Here is a 19,283-nt window from a genome sequence, read left to right on the forward strand (position 1 = left end):
TTGCCCTCACTCCACGTAGTTCTATGCAGGTCATCCCTTGAGAGCTATTTGCACAGCAAACGTGGAGGGTGTTGCAGACCATTTGAAGTAGCCCCAGAACCTCATGGGACTTTTTTTTTTAATTTGTGTGTGTAGGCTGTGACCATGGAAGCCCTAACTCTGGAGCAGCAGCTCCCAGCGTACCCCTTCTTCACCCAACCCCGGTCTCAGGCACAGACCCAGGTGGTTAGTGGCCTACAGCAGCAGCAGAATCAACAGCAACAACAGCAGCAGCAGCAGCAGCAGCAGCAGCAACAGCAACAACAGCAGTCACTGTCCAACTCAGGACTGGCCCGGCTGGTCCAGCTGCCCCCCCTCTCTGTCACCACCGCCTCCTCCCTCCCCCAGTCCCCTCCGGGCAGCCAGACCCAGACCTCTGTGGGCATGGACATCAACTCGGTGAGTGTGGCACAGACACCCATCACAGTTGAGCTGATTGTTTGGGGGGAACAACAACGTACACATCTGTGGAAAGAAGATGAGGGGGGGTTGTGGGGGTTGGGGGGGTGTCTGTGTTGACCTTGATTATTCCTCCCGGTACCAATGGCAGCTGAGAAATTGCAAACAATCCACAAACCCTCTGGGTTTTCTAACAATTGACCTACAGGAGCAAGAGGGTCAGTTTGCCAGAGCTGAACCTAAAAAGTTCCCTGAGCAACTTAATTAATTGTTTATTTTGGGGGCTCAAGAGCTTAGTTTCACCAAGTAAATGAAAACTGACTGAGTGACTGTGTCAGTCCAGAGCACTCAAAACAGATTGTGTAGATGTGCATCAACCGCAATCGCTCTTATTTAACTCCCATTTGTGTAGTTTGTTTTGTTATTGTTAAGTTGTCGTTTGTTGTGTTGATCACCATGCTGTCCATCAGATGCCTTCACCCCATTCTTTGAATATGAGCTTTCTGATTTTACGAAGGCATTTACGAATTTGTGTTAAATTATTGCCCAGGGTCATTTAAATCCGCAATACGAACATCACCAATCCCGGTTCTGGAGAGCCCTGAGCTAGAAGGTTTTATTGGCCAGGCCACACATTGTCAGTCTTTTAACATCTGGAAACATTGAATTTCCATCAGTCTAGTAGGTGTTTTTGTAAATTCAATTTAGAGTTAATTTGGGACACATGTCGTAATACCTTCAGTCTTCTATGACCAGTTTTCTCTTATTGTACAACTCGCTTTCTTAACTGATCCTAAACTAGTGTGTGCCCAGTCTTTAGGCCTCAGTGATTTTTGGGAGACCTATAAAACTCTATTGAGGCTTTTCAGGAGCAGGCTTGGAAATTGGCATGCTGTAAACCAGACAATGCTGGAAGCCATTTCAGGTTTAACGACCCAATGCTTAATTGTAACCTTATTTTAAATGCATTTGACTGAATGTGGGGCTGAAATATGTTTCGAGCTGCGTTTCTTGCTTCACCAGTACGATGATCCCACAGCTCATAAAACATGGAACGGATCAAACTGCCAGGCTGTGCAGCAGGCCTTTGAGCCGCGTCCCTGATGGCCGCACAGTTGGTTACACTCATCGCCTGTGACTTTACAGTGAACCTCCATCGCGTTCCTTGGCAGTTTTGCGGTCACATGTCTCCGATCTCATTCCACGTCTCGTGTTTCCATTCCTCCGTTTCCTTTGCGCCGCTCGGGAGAGACCTGAGAGGGTTGCTCGCTGCTGGCAGAGGTTTCAATAATGGAAGATGGGCCTCGCAGTGTGTGATAGGGCCGTGAGGCTTCTTGTTTGAAGTACTTTCTGGAGATCTGCAGTTACTGTTCGGGGAGGGGTGGTGGGGTGCAATCCAAGCTGCACTTGGGTGGAAGAGATGGAGTGTTCGGCTGTTGCTGTTGTATGGCAAAAAAAACAGAACCGCTCCCTTTGAAACCGGACTTATTGCATAACTGTGGCGTATCACATACTTGTCCGGTTCCCCTCCCTGAAAAGAACCACTGAAAACTGAATCTAGTTATATTTTTAGTGTGAAAAGGAAATCTGTTTGTTTCCGTATATATGTGCGTGTGTGTGGATATATATCTGTGGGGAGAGTGATGTGCTTCCGCAGCCAGGGTCTTGAAGGTGTTGTCTAGTCTTCCTAGTGGGGCACAGGCAAGCAGAGTCTATTGGTCTTTAACTGTAATGTTATCCTGTAGGCTTCCCTCCAGCAGTACCGCAGTAATGCTGGGTCCCCCGCCAACCAGTCTCCCACCTCTCCTGTCTCCAATCAAGGCTTCTCACCTGGCGGCTCCCCTCAAGTAAGGGCCGACGTGCTTTGCTGGGCCTGGCTTCTCCGCCCCCCCCTCGTCCCCCGTCCAGCCATTTCCATCAATGAGCCATGGTGTCTCTCCCTCACTGTGCTTCGTCTGCATCACACAACGTCCTCCGCTTTGATTTGTGTGCTGCTTTTTTAATATTTTTAATTTCTGGAATAATTATAGATCACTTGAGTGTTTACCAGGTAGTGACTGTTTGTTTGTTTGTTGTTGTTTTTTAAGCCCTTCGGGTTTGAGGAATTCTGTTGATAGTAGCTCCTTGTTAAAAATGAAATCCATTGATTTGTTAAAGCCCCATTTATTTTTGTAAAATACAAAATTGGGAATTAACTTTCGAGTTAAGAAACTCCTTTCAAAAAGTCTGTGCAAAATATATATCATTTTTCCACTTTTTGCACATTACAAATAAAATGCACAAAAACTAATCTCACCCTTTTTCACAAATCATGCTGTATCTATACACAGAGACCGAATAATCCATATATTCTTTCAGTGTACTCTTGATACTGTTTCTGCCTCCTTCAGTCTGATTGTGTCTTGCTTTTGAATTTTTTGTTAGAACGTATATCTGAATGAAACCACATCTAGGTTATATTGTTTCAGCTGACATCAGCTTGCATCACAGCATGTGTCTCTCAGCTTGGTTATCCGTGGAAATGTGAACTGACTCGGACCAGGAGATGTCAGTGACCACTCTTTATTGAGCCAGTTGTCTCCAGTTTGGAGTTTGGAATTTGAGTTTTAACATGCCAGTGTGCATTGTGTTCCATCTCTATTTGGCACTCCAATGGCGCTGTTTTAGTTGTAAAGAAATGACGTTTGACATTTTATGTAGTTCTCCAAGAGCCATAAGAATTGTGTTGACTGAATTACGATGTCAGTGACTGGTACTGTAACAATGTCTAGATTAGATCAATAAAGTAGACATCGGACAATTAATAGGCTGGTTTAAAGAGAGCTCAGAATATTTGCAAAGCCCAAGGATTTACATTTTGTGGAAGTAGATCTTAACTGATCGCAGTCTGATACAGCAGTGAAGTTGCATCTGTTCACAAAGGCTGTGCAACCAGTGAGGGGACTAAATGGATGGGATTAAAAAACACAGGTGTATTTCTGCAGTAGAGACATTTCTCAGCAGGCGTTTGCTTCAAACCGCATCACGCTGGAAAATGGAACACTGCGTAAAACAGATGAATATACAGGAGGGGAAAAAAGTATTTGATCCCCTGCTGATTTTGTACGTTTGCTCACTGACAAAGAAATGATCAGTCTATAATTTTAATGGTAGGTGTATTTTAACAGTGAGAGACAGAATAACAAAAAAATCCAGAAAAACACATTTCAAAAAAGTTAATGTTAATGAGGGAAATAAGTATTTGACCCCTTCGACTTAGTACTTGGTGGCAAAACCCTTGTTGGCAATCGCAGAGGTCAGACGTTTCTTGTAGTTGGCCACCAGGTTTGCACACATCTCGGGAGGGATTTTGTCCCACTCCTCTTTGCAGATCCTCTCCAAGTCATTAAGGTTTCGAGGCTGACGTTTGGCAACTCGAACCTTCAGCTCCCTCCACAGATTTTTTATGGGATTAAGGTCTGGAGACTGGCTAGGCCACTCCAGGACCTTAATGTGCTTCTTCTTGAGCCACTCCTTTGTTGCCTTGGCTGTGCGTTTTGGGTCATTGTCATGCTGGAATACCCATCCACGACCCATTTTCAATGCCCTGGCTGAGGGAAGGAGGTTCTCACCCAAGATTTGACGGTACATGGCCCCGTCCATCGTCCCTTTGATGCGATGCAGTTGTCCTGTCCCCTTAGCAGAAAAACACCCCCAAAGCATAATGTTTCCACCTCCATGTTTGACGGTGGGGATGGTGTTCTTGGGGTCATTCCTCCTCCTCTAAACACGGTGAGTTGAGTTGATGCCAAAGAGCTCGATTTTGGTCTCATCTGACCACAACACTTTCACCCAGTTCTCCTCTGAATCATTCAGATGTTCATTGGCAAACTTCAGACGGGCCTGTACATGTGCTTTCTTAAGCAGGGGGACCTTGCGGGCGATGCAGGATTTCAGTCCTTCACGGCGTAGTGTGTTACCAATTGTTTTCTTGGTGACTGTGGTCCCGGCTGTCTTGAGATCATTAACAAGATCCTGCCGTGTAGTTCTGGGCTGATTCCTCACCGTTCTCATGATCATTGAAACTCCACGAGGTGAGATCTTGCATGGAGCCCCAGACTGAGGGAGACTGACCGTTATTTTGTGTTTCTTCCATTTGCGAATAATCGCACCACCTGTTGTCACCTTCTCACCAAGCTGCTTGGCGATTGGTCTTGTAGCCCATTCCAGCCTTGTGTAGGTCTACAATCTTGTCCCTGACAACCTTGGACAGCTCTTTGGTCTTGGCCATGGTGGAGAGTTTGGAATCTGATTGATTGATTTCTTCTGTGGACAGGTGTCTTTTATACAGGTAACGAGCTGAGATTAGGAGCTCTCCCTTTAAGAGAGTGCTCCTAATCTCAGCTCGTTACCTGTATAAAAGACATCTGGGAGCCAGAACATGCAAATCAATGTATAACTTTTTTGAAATGTGTTTTTCTGGATGTTTTTGTTGTTATTCTGTCTCTCACTGTTAAAATACACCTACCATTAAAATTATAGACTGATCATTTCTTTGTCAGTGGGCAAACGTACAAAATCAGCAGGGGATCAAATACTTTTTTCCCCTCACTGTACGATCAAATGAATATGCAGCATGTGTAAAGTCGATCTGTTCGTCAGCATGAAATTTAAAATGTGTTTTAAGTCTGGTTTATAAAATAGTGATTTTTTTAAGTGGGTAATACATTCTCCAGTTTTGGATCTACAGAGGAATAATTTACGTATTTAATTTTGCTGTGAAAAATCCACAGGCCTGCAATGTATGCATGAACGTTGTCATTGGGGACATTTGGACTCTTTCGGAAGGTGTGTTCAAGTGAAAAGTAATACTTTAAAATTGACTCCATACACAAGCATGTTACAGTGTACAAAAAAAAAAAAACACACACTAGCGCGTTGTCTCATGCCTTTTCTTCTGATACATCTGTATATGAAGTTATTTTTGTTGCACGTCTCAATCCTGACAGACATCAAGGGGCAGCAACAGAACTTTTTAGTGCTCTTGTAATTTTGTACATTCACACTCCAAAGCCTTTTCAAGTCAAGTTATTGCTTTTTGCAACTCGCGTGATTTAAGCAGTCTGAAGTCCTTGCACCTAATTGAAAACCTATGAGCATGTATTTGTGTAAGCTTTATTAATCATGTCAAGGGTATTCTAATAGGACAAGCAGTGAACTATGTACACAGTGATACACATAAATCTACAGTGTTTTTTTGTGTAGTGTGCAGTACTAGCTGTGATCAGAAACAGTTGGGACATTTTACAGGCCAGAACCAAAATGTGCAGTGATAATCCTTGGGTTAAAATAAAAATCATTTTATTACAGGTTTTCAGGTGAGGAGTGTTAGCAGGTAATAATTGGCCATGAAATCAGTGCTTTGATTTGATTGGTGGGAATCCTCATTTGTTATTTTCCAGTAGGTCACTACACTGGCTTGTGAAATGCTCTGATTGGCGCCCCGTTTTGTTCCTCTGTGACAGCGATTGCTGCTGTTAAGTGTTGGTGTGTTTCTGTTACTGAGGAGCTCCTGAGTCTGACTCCGGCCTTTTGCTCCCAGAAGACCTTGGCAATTCTTACTTTGGAGTCTCGGGGCTGGCGAGTAGCCTCTGTGTCATCAATATCCCACATTCCCCAGAGTTGCCTTTGTCTAGATGGTGTCTCTCATTGTCCATAAATGCCATGCTCACTTCTCTGAAAGAAAAGAGTGGTCTGGAAACAGTTGACTTCCTGTTCTTTTTGCTAAGAAATAAACCACTTCAGGTTGTAGCCAAACTAGCCTTCCTCCTTCGTACGTTTTCCCTGCCCAGCTGCTACTTGATTAAAAGGGCGTGTGCTTTCATTTTAGCATAACTCCATCCTCGGCAGCGTTTTTGGGGACTCCTTCTATGACCAGCAACTGGCCACCAGACAGACCAACGCACTGTCTCACCAGGTGAGGGACCACTGCTTACTTCTGTGCATGTGTTTGCTAGGACATGAATTCAACATCTAGAGCAGTACTTTGGTTTGTTTGTTTGCAGACCACCACCCAACTCTCAAGGGACAATCTCTACAGACCACATGATAAGGACGACCTATTAAGAATGCTTATTGTCCCTTTTTATGTTTACTGTTATATTATCCTGAGGTAGGGTGGTGGTGTTTATTTTCAATTGATAAGTAGAAAACAACAAACCGGTACTGCAAAACAAAAACCAAATGATAACCAAACTCATTTGATGTATTTATTAAATTTTGAAATTGTTTTTTAAATATCCAACTAGGTAGTTAACCCATGTCAATTATCTATCCTGCCAATACAAAGCTCTGAATCATGATTCTGACCCAGCGCCAAGACTAAAAGACTTGGAAATATATTTAATAGTTTTTAATGCTTCGTTCATTGCTCGTTGCCCTTGTGCTTGCTTTTATTGTTGGTTCCTCTTCTTTTGCCCAGCTGGAACAGTTCAACATGATTGAAAACCCCATCAGTTCCAACAACCTGTACAGCCAGTGCTCCACTCTCAACTACTCCCAAGCCGCCATGATGGGCCTGACGGGCAGTCACGGCAGCCTGCAAGACTCCCAGCAGCTCAGTTACGCCAGCCACGGCAACATCCCCAACATCATCCTTACAGGTACCCTCTTCGGCACCTCACTTGACTTTTAACCCCCTTTTCCAGGGCTCGGTAACTGATGTTAAGTCAGTGAGCTAATTTAACTTAAGTCTGTGTTTTTTCTGAAAGCAAATGTATTCAGAAAACTGTATTCCAGGAGGTTTAGGGATGACAGTTGGCAGTTGGGCTTTGGACAGATGTTTCCTCTCTGTGGAAAGACGTCTTTTATCATTCGTCTTTGGGATGCTTGATAGTTGATCGCCACTCCTCACCTGCCCCTGTTCTCGTTGTCTTCCAGTGACCGGAGAGTCGCCTCCCAGCTTGTCGAAGGAGCTCACCAACTCATTAGCAGGAGTGGGCGACGTCAGCTTCGATGCCGACTCCCAGTTCCCATTGGACGAACTCAAAATCGACCCCCTGACCCTGGACGGACTCCACATGCTAAACGACCCAGACATGGTCCTTGCCGATCCCGCCACGGAGGACACCTTCCGCATGGACAGGCTGTAGCAAGGACACCCGCTTTGGAGGAACCTGGGGGGCTGCCCAGCATCTGTCCACCCCCCCTCCCCAGCCGCCACCACCCCCCCCTCCTCTGCCTCCCCTCAAGGTCCTGCAAAGATGAGCAACCAAACCTGATGGGTCAGTGATGTGCCGTCGCTTGCCAGAGAAGAAAAAAAATAAAAATAAAAAATTCGGCAGCGCTGTCATGTCCAACGAAATTAAGCTTGTTGTCCTGAGCTTGTAATGCCGACTGCACCTGTATGCTTGCCATATGTCCCTTGTTGCAGTTGACGAATGAGGTTTTTTGCATCGTCCAGACTTTTCCTACAAAACCTGCTTCAGGTTGTCGATTTTTATTTAATTTTTTCTCCCCGTATCTTGCACAGAGCTTGTATCTGTTTTTTTTTAATCACTAATGTTTTTACGGAGTGGGGTAAAACTAAAGGTGGTGGTGGTGGGAGGGGGGTATAACTCATTAGACTAACTAAAACACTACCCCAATCTTAATGATTCATTAATTAACCAGTTTCTGAGGAATGGCAGTAAATTGCTTGCTTTCTTCTTTCATGTCTTACTGTCACTAAACTAGAATCATTTTTGTCTGGCTTACCATCTCAATATTAAGTTTCTTAAGCACAGAACGTTTTTATCGACAACCAAATTTTCCAAAATGCTTTTTTTTTGTCATTGTTGTCACTTATTTATTTGACATAATGTTTTGTTTTATGTTAGTTTCAGAATTGACCAGCATTCACTGCCTATTTTTTGTACCCTGCCAAATTGTACTTAGCCATGACTTTTTCTTTTTATATGCATATATAAATATATATGTATATACACATTCACGTGTGTGTGTGTATATACATATATATTTATATATGCATATGTATGCGTGTGGGTGTGTGTGTGTATAGTTTTTGTGTTTTATATTTATTTAATATCAACCAGCACTGGTCAAGGTTTCTATTTTTTTTTTTTTTTTTCTGAGCACAAGGAGTAATAATCCTCCCCATACTATATTGCGTTCATGAAATAAGTATCATGCTAAACAAGAAAAATCTAAATTTCTGTTTGTCTTCTGAATGCAGTTTTTGATCACCAGATTTCAATTTCCCCATTCGTCCTTAAATTACCATGAATAACCACGCGGTACTGCTTAGATTTTGGGCAAGCAAAATATCCGGTTTGACCAGACTTCAAGATTGGATTGTTTGTTTGTTTGTTTGTTTGTTTTTAAAATTGATATTCTACTATATGGACAGTATGGGCTTGGTGGTGGAAAATAAAAAGCAAAACAAAAAAACTAAGCAAGAAACACTACAGTAACAAGGAAACTAACTTAAAAACACATCACTGTGAAATCACCCAAGTTTGCCTTATGTGAGTTAAGATACTTTTTTCAAGTTTCCGTTTCCGGTTATGCGTTATGAAAAAGTATTTTCTTAAGAAAAAAATAAACCGCTTTTTTTTTTTTCTGCATTTTAAAAAGTGTCATTTGTGATAGACAGAGCACTATTTATGCTGTGTCTTCACATCTACTGAGCTATTTTTTTTCTTTGTTTACTTACATAAGTTTAAGGATTGAGACTAGGGTGGAATGGGAGGTTTACTACTTCTTGAGATATGGACATTTGTTCGGATGATTTTCTTTTTTAAATTTTTCTTGTATTCTTTTTTCTTTATTTTTCAGGCATCCAAGTCTCAAAGCGACTTGGCTTTACGGAATTACAATGCCAGTGTTGTCAGGATGCTGTTGTAATGTAGTATTGAGGATGATGTTTTTTTGTCAGTTCTTCGGGCCTTTTTGTGTCATAATTCTGGGTGGGGGGGACGCTTTCTTAATCTTTTGCTCCAGTATAAAGTTATCTAGCTTATTGAAAAATTCAGAAAACTTAGTTTTTCCTATGCAAAAATACCCCTAGCAGCAAATATATATGTAAACCAAGAAGGGATTTTTCACATTTTATACCTTTTTGACCTACTAGTGGGGTAGGACAGCATAGTGAAATGTTTTTTTGTTTTGTCTGTTAGGTAGATATGTGCACATGCATACAAATTAAAATTGAACGGGTTATGCAATTGTTTTTTTGTTTGTTTTTTAAACCTAAATCCCTATTGTCAGGGAGTAGTCTGAGTATGGGTTTCCTTATCCAGTATTGGTGGGGAACCACAAGAGACTGACAGGTATAATCAGGGCATCAGGGCCTACTGCCTTATCAAAAGATGAGACTGTTATACTGATTAAGGTAACCAATCAGATTAGATCCATGGAAGTGAATAAGTGGAATAGACAGAATAATTTAGCCACCCTCCCCCCGTTTAAAGATGTGAGTTGATTGAAACTGTTAATGCTTTAAGTGAGGAAACTTCGTTGGAGCAAAAGTTCAGTTCAGTATCTCTTCCCCTGTTTGTATTTTGTGCCATTTCAGAATGTTCACTCGCGCTCTCTCTCCATCCATCCCCACCTCTATCTGCAAAAAAAAAGCGGTACAAGCATTGTTTACTAGGATTTTTTATTTATTTTGTTTTGTGGTATTTTCTCATATTTATTGAAACTTGTTTTGTGAACCATACAGCGTTTTCCCACTGGACAGTGGAAAACTGTATAGGTGTAATAATCTTGATTATCCTGTAAGGCTGCTGTCAGCAAAAAGCCTTAATCAGGATAGTCTGGTCAGTAATGTAGCCCACGCTACGTGTTACATACAAGACTCCCCAGCAGTAAGAATGGGCCCTGTTTGATCATATGTGATCGATGAGATGTGATGTTGTCTATAATAACAGATCGTAATGCCACTACCTGGCTTTTACAGTCAGAGGCACTGCTACAACTAGAATGTATGTATATTACAGCTTTATAAACTTACTGTATTCCACATTGTAAAAATGAGCTGAGGATCTGCAATGTTGGACCAAAAAAAGTCTGATACTGAAACATTTGGTATTTCTTTGATATGTTTCTCTGCAACTGAAAGGAATCCAAGCTGTGGATTTGTATTTCTGTTCTGTAGTGGTTCTGCTGCTCTGAAGTGAACCGTACTAGTTTCCTCTGCATCGTTTTTTTTAAGGCCTCATGCAGTCAGTGCGCTTTTATGATTTTAATATTCTTCCGCACATAAACATATATAAATTCACGGAGAGGGTGAAAACTGACCGTGGCATTCACCCCTGTTTTATGGGTTTATATGTCAAGGACCAAACGGGTTTTTATTGCACTCCTTTGCAAACTGAATGGAGCACTTAATTTTCAGCGGCAGTCATTTGTACCAATTGGGATTTTCAGAAAGAAGGCGTGTGTTGTTTACTGGAGGTGTCACTGTATTCATTATCTCGCATTTGTGTCCCACGAAACGGCAATCCTTTAACTTGTGAACACCATCCTTAGATACCATTTCTGATGCTATTCTCTAAGTGTCTCTTTCCAGTTCACACCTTTTATTTTGCACTTTCCACACTCCAAACTGTTGACTTATTTTCTTTCTGACAATTAGATGCATAGTGCCCAGTTTTCAAAGCCTTTTGCATTGGTGGCTGGGCCTTCATTCTGAAATGCAATAGTAGTATTTGTATTGTGCCTTGGTATCAGTTAAGAGGCTACAAAGGCAATCAGTTTCTTTTGGTTATTTTGTGGGTTGTGGTTGTCGAGCAATTAAACTCCCTTAAGGCACTGAAAGTTATTTTATTTTTATTTGAGTAAACTTCTCAATAACTTGTTTTGTTTGCTGAAGCGGCTCAATACCATTAAAATAAAATAAAAAAACACTTACTTGTTCAGGAAGTTTTGATGATAGCAGACTTTGAATTTATTCACTACACCATTTAAGGTTGATGGAGAAATGTATATTTTATATAACAAGTTTGCAGATCAAAATTTTCTAAATTAGTTGCTTTTTTTTCCCCTCATACTTGGGTGCAGCAGAACCACACTGTATTTATGTTCCGTTACCACTCCCAATATCTAGCAATGAGTTCACCTGTAGACACGCGGGTTCAACGTTGTACTTTGGAAAGTCTGATGCGCATCACTGACTGTTCTCAAAAGCTCACTGAAATGCGAGTGTTCATTTCCCCAGATTTTTTAATTCTTTTATTTTCTTTCGTATCCCTCACTTGCCAAGGTGAGTGTTTGCGGTCACGAATGTCCCTTCATCATGTAATTTGTATTTGTGTTCTGCGGTTCTTTTGCACTTTCTTTCTTGCTGTAGCACTAAGCCCACACCCTGACTTTTCTCTTAATGCTATTAAGAGTTACAATGACTGTTAAATTTTTCCGGGCCCACTTCTGCCTCCCCTTCGAATGGGCATTTTAGGAACAACGGAAAGAAAAAACACTTTGATTTAGTTTTAAAATCTGACGGTAAAGCCGTAAATGATTTCTCTATTTAAACCGTTTATTTGGAATCCTTTATCAACTGATTTAAATTAATTGGAACCATTGGAACCATTGGAAGTGGTTCCAAAAAATTGCTTACAATTACCCTTAAATTAAGCTATAACTGGAGGATCTGTTCATGATTTTGAGTAAAATTAGACTGAGATTTGTATTTATTTTTTCAAACAAATTGAAAATAGTTCACACGTCCTCTTCAGTCCTTCATAAAATACATTAATACATTTTAAATTAAGTAAATAAAAAGTATCCAGGTTTTGAAATATGCTCAATATGTTTACTGTGTTGCTTGGGATAATGAAAGTGGGGGGGATTTTTGCTACAGCACGTCAACTCTGAAAGCTAATCAGTGAGTCTCTGTGAATATTGCATCCCTTTATGGACTATTGCATTGCTTCCCCCCCCCCCCCCTTTTATTTTTGCCCATTTAAAACTCTAAGCGATGGTTTGCAGTATCATTTGAGCTTTGTATGAAATGGTGGGGGGTGGGATATAAAAAAAAAAACCTCTATATACTAATCTTTCAACGGCAGAAAGCCAGTTTGTGCTGTACATAGTCCTGATTTTAAGCATTATATTCAAGTTGGAAATTATAACACTGTGCTAGTATAGCACAGTATGCAGCATTTTGAACATGCATGAAGAATGAACAGTATACCAGACTGTCTTAGTTTTATGTGTTTTTTTTCTTTGTTTTTTATTCAGATTTATTTTATTTTTTCAAATGATAATTAAATGCTAAGTGCATGTTAATGTATGGAGTACCAGCATAATTTCACTGTGCAGTCACTTGCACACGCCGACACACACAACGACAAAAACAGCAGCAACATCATTTTCTTTTTTTTTTGATTGGTGTTTAAACAAATTTAATAAACAAATCTTGCCATTTCCGAGCCATTTTCTGCCTTTGTATCCAATGCCTGAATTTCCTTTTTTTTTTTACTTTCTTCTTTTGAAACAAACAATTGCATTTTTCAGTTTGTGGAATGGGAGGTTGGAAAAATGTACATTAGTACTATGCCACTAGGCCATATACGCATGCAGAAACAGTCACTATAAAACAGTCATGGTACATGCTACACTTTCAGATAAGTCTCCCCACTCGTAAGTGTATTATGTGTGTTGGGGGGGTGGGAGTAGCTTGAACAATTTTGCTTTCATTGGGTCAGGTGTTTAGATGTTTCATGTGTTTTCATTTGAACCTTATTTAAATTTTGTAATGTAGGCATGTACTGCATGTTTTTTTTCTTCTTTTTAATTTATTATTTTTCAATTTTATTTTAAAGGCCAGCACAACTTTAAGACAAATTGTACTATAAAATACCTTTTTTACCTTTTTATTTTATTTTATTTTAAAGTGAACGTTATTTATTGCAAATGGAGAACTGCAGTGTGTATTATTTAATTATTATAATTATTATAATTATTATTATTATTATTATTATTATTATTATCCCCTTTTCTCTCCTTTTCTTTTAATAAATCGCTTTAGTTGATGGTTCTATGGTGTAAATTGCCTTATGTCTAAGCTTGGCAAACTTGGGTTTTAATATATATGTATATGTATATGTGTGTAAATACGTGTGTGTGTTTGTATATATATATAATACACACACACTCTACATAAATTTAAGGCAGTGCTACATCTTTTAATATACAAAATTGCTTAAAAATATATTCTTTGAGAATTAGAGCAGAGAAAATATTAAATAGGAAAATAATTAAGGGAGATCTGTCTGAATACCTTACAGACTCTTTTATATGCGTTTATATGTGTGTTTATGCGAGTGTGTGTATCTTTATATATTTTTGTGTTTACACACTCCCCTCTATGTTTGTGTATATAATGTGTTACTTTGTAATTGTTTACATTTCCATAAAGAAGTCGGTAAAGACTTCGGATTAAGCATCCCCCCGGTTAAAAAAAAAAAAAATCTGTTTATATTCTCTCTACCCAAATCTGCCAAGCTTACCTATATACTGTTAAAAATGCTTTTAAATGTAAGAGGAATTAATCATAGTTAAAACAAGTATTTATGCTCTTTATTTTGTGTGTATGACGGTAAAAGAAAAAAAAAAGAACATATCTTGTGAATGTGAATGAACTAATGCACACTGAACTGAAACTGATCTGCTGCAACATTTCCATCCAGGCACTGCTAGACACTGCTAAACGTTCTTGTTTGAGGAAATAATACTAAATAACATGTTTACAGCATTTGTTAAGCAAAAGCTGAATACTTCTTGAACGCATATCAGGTAAAGACTTAACAGCTTGCAAATTGAATTCATATTGCCCGGTTCCATCAAAAAAAAAAAAAAAAAAAAAAACTGTTTCGAACTGTAGATCACTCATAGATGGAGTTCGATCATTTCGTCTAAAGCGCTGCAGATTGGGCTGCCAAGGAGCAGACGTTGCAATATCCTTGCTAACCCAAGTGCCAGCATACCTGCATGAGCTCTGAATGAGCAACGACTGGCTCCCCTCTGCATGCAGTCGCTATAGAGGCGTCATGGCAAATCTCTGTAAGGAAGCTTCCCTGGTTTTTAAAAATTGAGAAATAAATCCTCTATTATGCTAAAATTAGTTTCCTGTAGCTTAAAAAGAAAAAAATACTAAAAAGAAAATATGTATTGCTTTCCTGTTATTTATTACTCTGGTTGTCTTATGTAAAGCTACAAACAAAATATGGAGAGATGGCATAGCGGAGAGAGATTTGTGTGTGTATATATATGTATATATACACAGACATACACATTACAGAAACCTTTGTACGATTATTTTATGCTGTATAAAGAACAATTGTCCTGTGGAAGAATGGCAGCAATTAGGATGACCACAGTTAGTCACCAGGTTCCTCCTATATCATGTTAGCGGCTTGTGTTCATTTCTTTTTTGTGCCATCCCAAAATACTGACACCATGTCATGACCTGGATTGCAGAATTGTTACTTAACTTCTTTCTTGGGAAGGGTGCTTCTGTTTGTGTTCCTGCTGAATACCTGGATTGGTTTAGTATTTTTATAACCGCAACAGGGCAAAAATGGTAAAACAAGAAAACTCAGCATAGGCCAAAATGACAGATCACCTGGTTCCAATCTGGGCCATGTGTAATTTGCTTAATAATTGTGATTCAAATTAAATTAAAGAACCAACAAAACATAAATGGAGAGAAGCGCTTGGTATATTTATTACGCTGTGTGCAACAGTAGGAATTGATTTTCCCTGAAGAGTGCTAGTGATGTGAAAAGGTGAACTGCAGTGAAGGGCTGTTCTTTATTTAATTTGTATTGTTTTCTCTACTTGGGTCAGTTGACATTACCAAGGAAAACTACATCCGGGTTTCCTAGTGATGCTTGACCTTGCCCTCCTGTGCCGAATGTATGTAGCTGAGAGTCAGATGCTCGTGTTAACTGCCTTTGTCCTTCGTGTACAACTAGTAGGGCAGTAAGACTGGGCATCCCCATCAGAATTGCAAGATCTGTGGAAAACTTACCTTTTAATTTTTCTTTTATTGCAAAGGGGGGGGGGCATGGGAACATTTTCTTGTAACAAAGTATGCCGTCTAATTTTTCTATAGGATGATTTGTGAGAGGGGTGAGGAAACACACTTTGGCTGTTTTCACGGTAGATTTAAAATCCCCACCACAAATGAGCTAATAAAAATACACACAAGTTTTCACACAAGCCAGGTGCAGTTAACATTGCAGTATTCTTACTGGTGGATCTTCAGTAATCCAACTGTAAATGTGGATTTGTGTGACTATCAGCAAATACAGTTTGATTGGCATGTTCCCTCTTCTAATTGTCCTCTCTGTGTCATTGTACGGGAAGGTTTTTCTTTCGGTTTGTGCAGTTTCTTTCTGCATCATCACTTTAAATGCAATTTTAGAACGCTGCCATGTTCAAACTGCTGACGCGGGGGTTTGGTTAAAAGTGCAGCTGTCACTAGGTCTGCTCTGAGTGTCAGCAGGCCGGTAAGCTATCGCTGGCCAGGCACTCTTTCTCTGGAGACGGCCCTGTGTTTATTATTGCTCTCCCTGGCTTCATACTTTTGTGAGGCGCTTCAATTTTAAATCAAAGGCAGGGACACCTCAGTTCTGAACTGGCTGCTTTCGAAAGGCTTCGTAGAAAAAAACGGAACTGAAAAGGGGGAGCTTGGCTTTTCATCTTGGCTCAACAAGGTCTTTTCCGATCCATTTGTTTACAGAATTGATCAAAAGGCACTTTATGAAAACACTTTGGAGAAGGTGGTGGGGGGTTATTTTGTGTTGTGGGAGCCCTAATTTGTCTTTACAGATTTACATTTTTATTTACTTATTGTTGTCTTTGTTTTTAATGTATGTATACTTATTTTTAATGTATGTATACTTTGTTTAGCCATTTATTTATTATTTGTCATCCAGTCCCAAAATAAATCCTAAATTGACCGTCAGTGCTCATGTTGGCGGTGCCCTACATATAAGTTGGTGGGTGTGGGGGGTCAGAGGCACTAACTGAATTCAAATTTGTAAGCTCATCTTCAGTGAGGTTTCAAAAAAAAAAAAAAAAACATTAAAATAATGTGACTTTAACGCTTAAATCTTGAAAGTGAATATTTAAATACTTTGCCAAATCTCGGGTGTAATTTGAATCCTTTTCTATTCCTTAATTATATAGCTTCTCTCAGTCCCATGCTGCTTTGCTAGATGGCTAGTTTGCTCTTCATTCTTTCTCTCTCGCTATTTTAAATTAATTGCATGTGAAGCATACGTCCGCAGTTAAACTTCAGCAGCTGTGAGAGTGTTCTACTAAATTGATATTGAGGAGAGCTCTTGAGTTACACAGCCCTGCCATGTTAAAACGGCGTATCTCTAATATAAGTGCAACAGAATGCCAAGCGTAGCAAAAGCCAACACCAACACTGGGATGCGTAAAACCTGATACTTAGACCATGTGATTTTTTTTATGTATTGTGTTTTCTATATTTGTTAACATCAGTGTTTTGTAATTGTGTTGATGGGGAAAGAGGATGTGTGCTCAATTCAGTGTGCCAAGTGGTGGAAATTCTTACAACAAATATTCTGAAATTCAACAGCATTGACACTGCACTGTCTAAAGCTTTTCCCAGAATGCTGAGCAAAACTTTGTTACATTTCTCTTCTTGGAAAGATTGCAGTGAGAGAAAGAGAGAGACAAATTGCTAGAACTCGGCTGAATGTGCGTTTTTGTGGCAAAAAAGGCATAACCAATTCATTGTTGTATTGAATGCATTTTGTACTTCAGATAACCCCAAATCTGTTAAATACTTTGGCTGGTAGAACTAAACTATAAAACACCCAGGTTTCCACAGCACATTTTACCCAATTGGATGTGAACGACAGAATTTGGAGTTTGGGTCATTTCTGATATCTGAACCACACTGAAAAAGATGTTTCCTGATTATCTAGATCTATTTTTAAGCACTGCAGACTGATCTCTTGTTTCTCAGACTAATGTGCATCTCTGTCAACATTATACCATTTTAGTGATGTTATTTGTTTGTATTTTTGTATGTTTTTTTTTTTTTCTCTTGGAATGCAAATCCAGTACTGTTGCTGAAAAGTTATGACACTGGATTAGCATTTGAAAGAAGCCAAAGTTGTAAGTATTTACCCTTTAATTTTAGCTAACATGCTTTATCGTGCTTGCAAAATGTGCACTTAATATGTGAGCAAAGGCTGTATGCATTGTATCGAAGCTGTCCTGTCACTGTGTTGTGAATCTGGGTAGGTGTCCAGGCAGAAATTAGAATAATTTACATCGGGGCGAAATTGGGTTTTATTCGTGGGCCATTACCCACCTCCCAACTGCATTAGACTGAGGATAAAATCTTTTTTGTTTTATGTTTTGTTAAAATGTGAATGACAAGGAGATGACTGCAGAATCGACGACGAATTGTTTACACGTAGAATAGGGAGAAATATATATTGTTTGCATATCGCATACCTGTCATGTCTCACCTTGCATATCCTATTATGCGATTGCGTTTTGTGATTCTCTGGTGCTGTTTATGTCAAGCAAGCTGTTGGGTGGGCCAGCCAACCCACCTGTGCCATCCGAAAGGGGGTGTCTAATAAGTGTATTTGGTGCGACACAAGTTTAAGAGCATTGCGCAACAGTAAAATGAGTCCCCTGGGTTTAAAGGCACTAGTTCCTGGTATCAGCTGGGGGCAGCCACTTCAAAAGCTGCTTTTGTTACTTAGCATAGCATAGAAACCTAAGCGGATCCAGAGAATCAAGCACATTTGTAGGATGTACAAAAGGGGGGAAATTTAAAAGCAGAAAAACACAGTATAGATTAACTGCTCCGTTAAGATCCATATATATAAAACTAAATTCCTCTGACATAAGCATTAAATGAGATCTGACTTTTTGTCAGTTTGTGTCTCATACAGTGGCAGCTAAAATGTAAAATAATAGCCTAGTTTTGTGCGTCTGATGAAAAGTTGCACGTGCGTTAGACAGTTCAGAACACTACTTACCTGCTGTTCATAAAGACAGGACCTGTACAATCATGTATTGCTAAATATGCAAAACTTACATTCAGCAACCCGGCTCCATGATCCCAGTTAGTTTTGGAGAGCTGGCCCTTTAAAAAGTCTGGTTTTATTTATTGTGCTTTTTATATTTAAAGAGAAAAATATATATATAACAAAAAAAAAAGGAAAATCAAAAGTGGGCTATAGATGTGTGCAAACTGAGAACCGATGTGAAAGCTTCAATTGAAATAGTACATTTTTAAGTATTTTTGTTGTGTGAAGGCTTCTGTCTTTGTATCTTTGCATTACTATTTGTAAATGAAATTTAATAAAAGGAGAAAAAAAACTAAAAACTGAAACCGGAATTACCGGAATGTCTGCTTTTCCAATTATTTATTTATTTATTTATCCAGCCGTCGCGTGAGACTTTCTGAACTGAGCGGGCAGTCGGTTTCACAATCTCCAGATCCCGCTTTGTCTCTCTCTTGCTTTCCCATTTCCTCAAATTTCTTCCTCAGTGCCAGCCATCTGTTTTCCCACCTAATCTCATTATGGATTCAAAAAACTGGCGTGTTTCGTATCATTATTGCTTTAGCTGAACTCGGAGGCTCAATGAGGAAGGAAAGTATTTCATTATTAGTCAAGATGACCCATTTTCTAGTGGTCCCTGTGGGCTGCAGACCTAATCTTGACCTCCAACTTGTTACATTTTTCATTCCATGTGCTGTTGGAGTTTTCCTCTGTGCACCTTTTGCACTGGAGCAAACTGAACTGTCAACTATGCGTTGGTTTAACGATGAAGTCTTTGTATCTGTAGAAATCAAAAGG

General features: G+C 39.7%; 1 protein-coding gene across 1 annotated transcript in view; it reads left to right on the top strand.

The window, feature by feature from the left end:
- Positions 1-18,779, top strand: part of LOC136717679 (CREB-regulated transcription coactivator 1) — a 36,376-nt gene extending 17,597 nt beyond the window's left edge. The window contains exons 10-13 of the mRNA XM_066695120.1: positions 136-438; positions 6,308-6,394; positions 6,899-7,079; positions 7,357-18,779. Coding sequence (XP_066551217.1) covers positions 136-438; positions 6,308-6,394; positions 6,899-7,079; positions 7,357-7,568 — 783 coding nt within the window. The 3' untranslated portion in view covers positions 7,569-18,779. The remainder of the gene's footprint in view (positions 1-135; positions 439-6,307; positions 6,395-6,898; positions 7,080-7,356) is intronic.
- Positions 18,780-19,283: the final 504 nt, after the last annotated feature.

The sequence above is a fragment of the Amia ocellicauda genome, chromosome 22 (assembly GCF_036373705.1).
Source record: "Amia ocellicauda isolate fAmiCal2 chromosome 22, fAmiCal2.hap1, whole genome shotgun sequence".
NCBI classification, from domain to species: domain Eukaryota; kingdom Metazoa; phylum Chordata; class Actinopteri; order Amiiformes; family Amiidae; genus Amia; species Amia ocellicauda.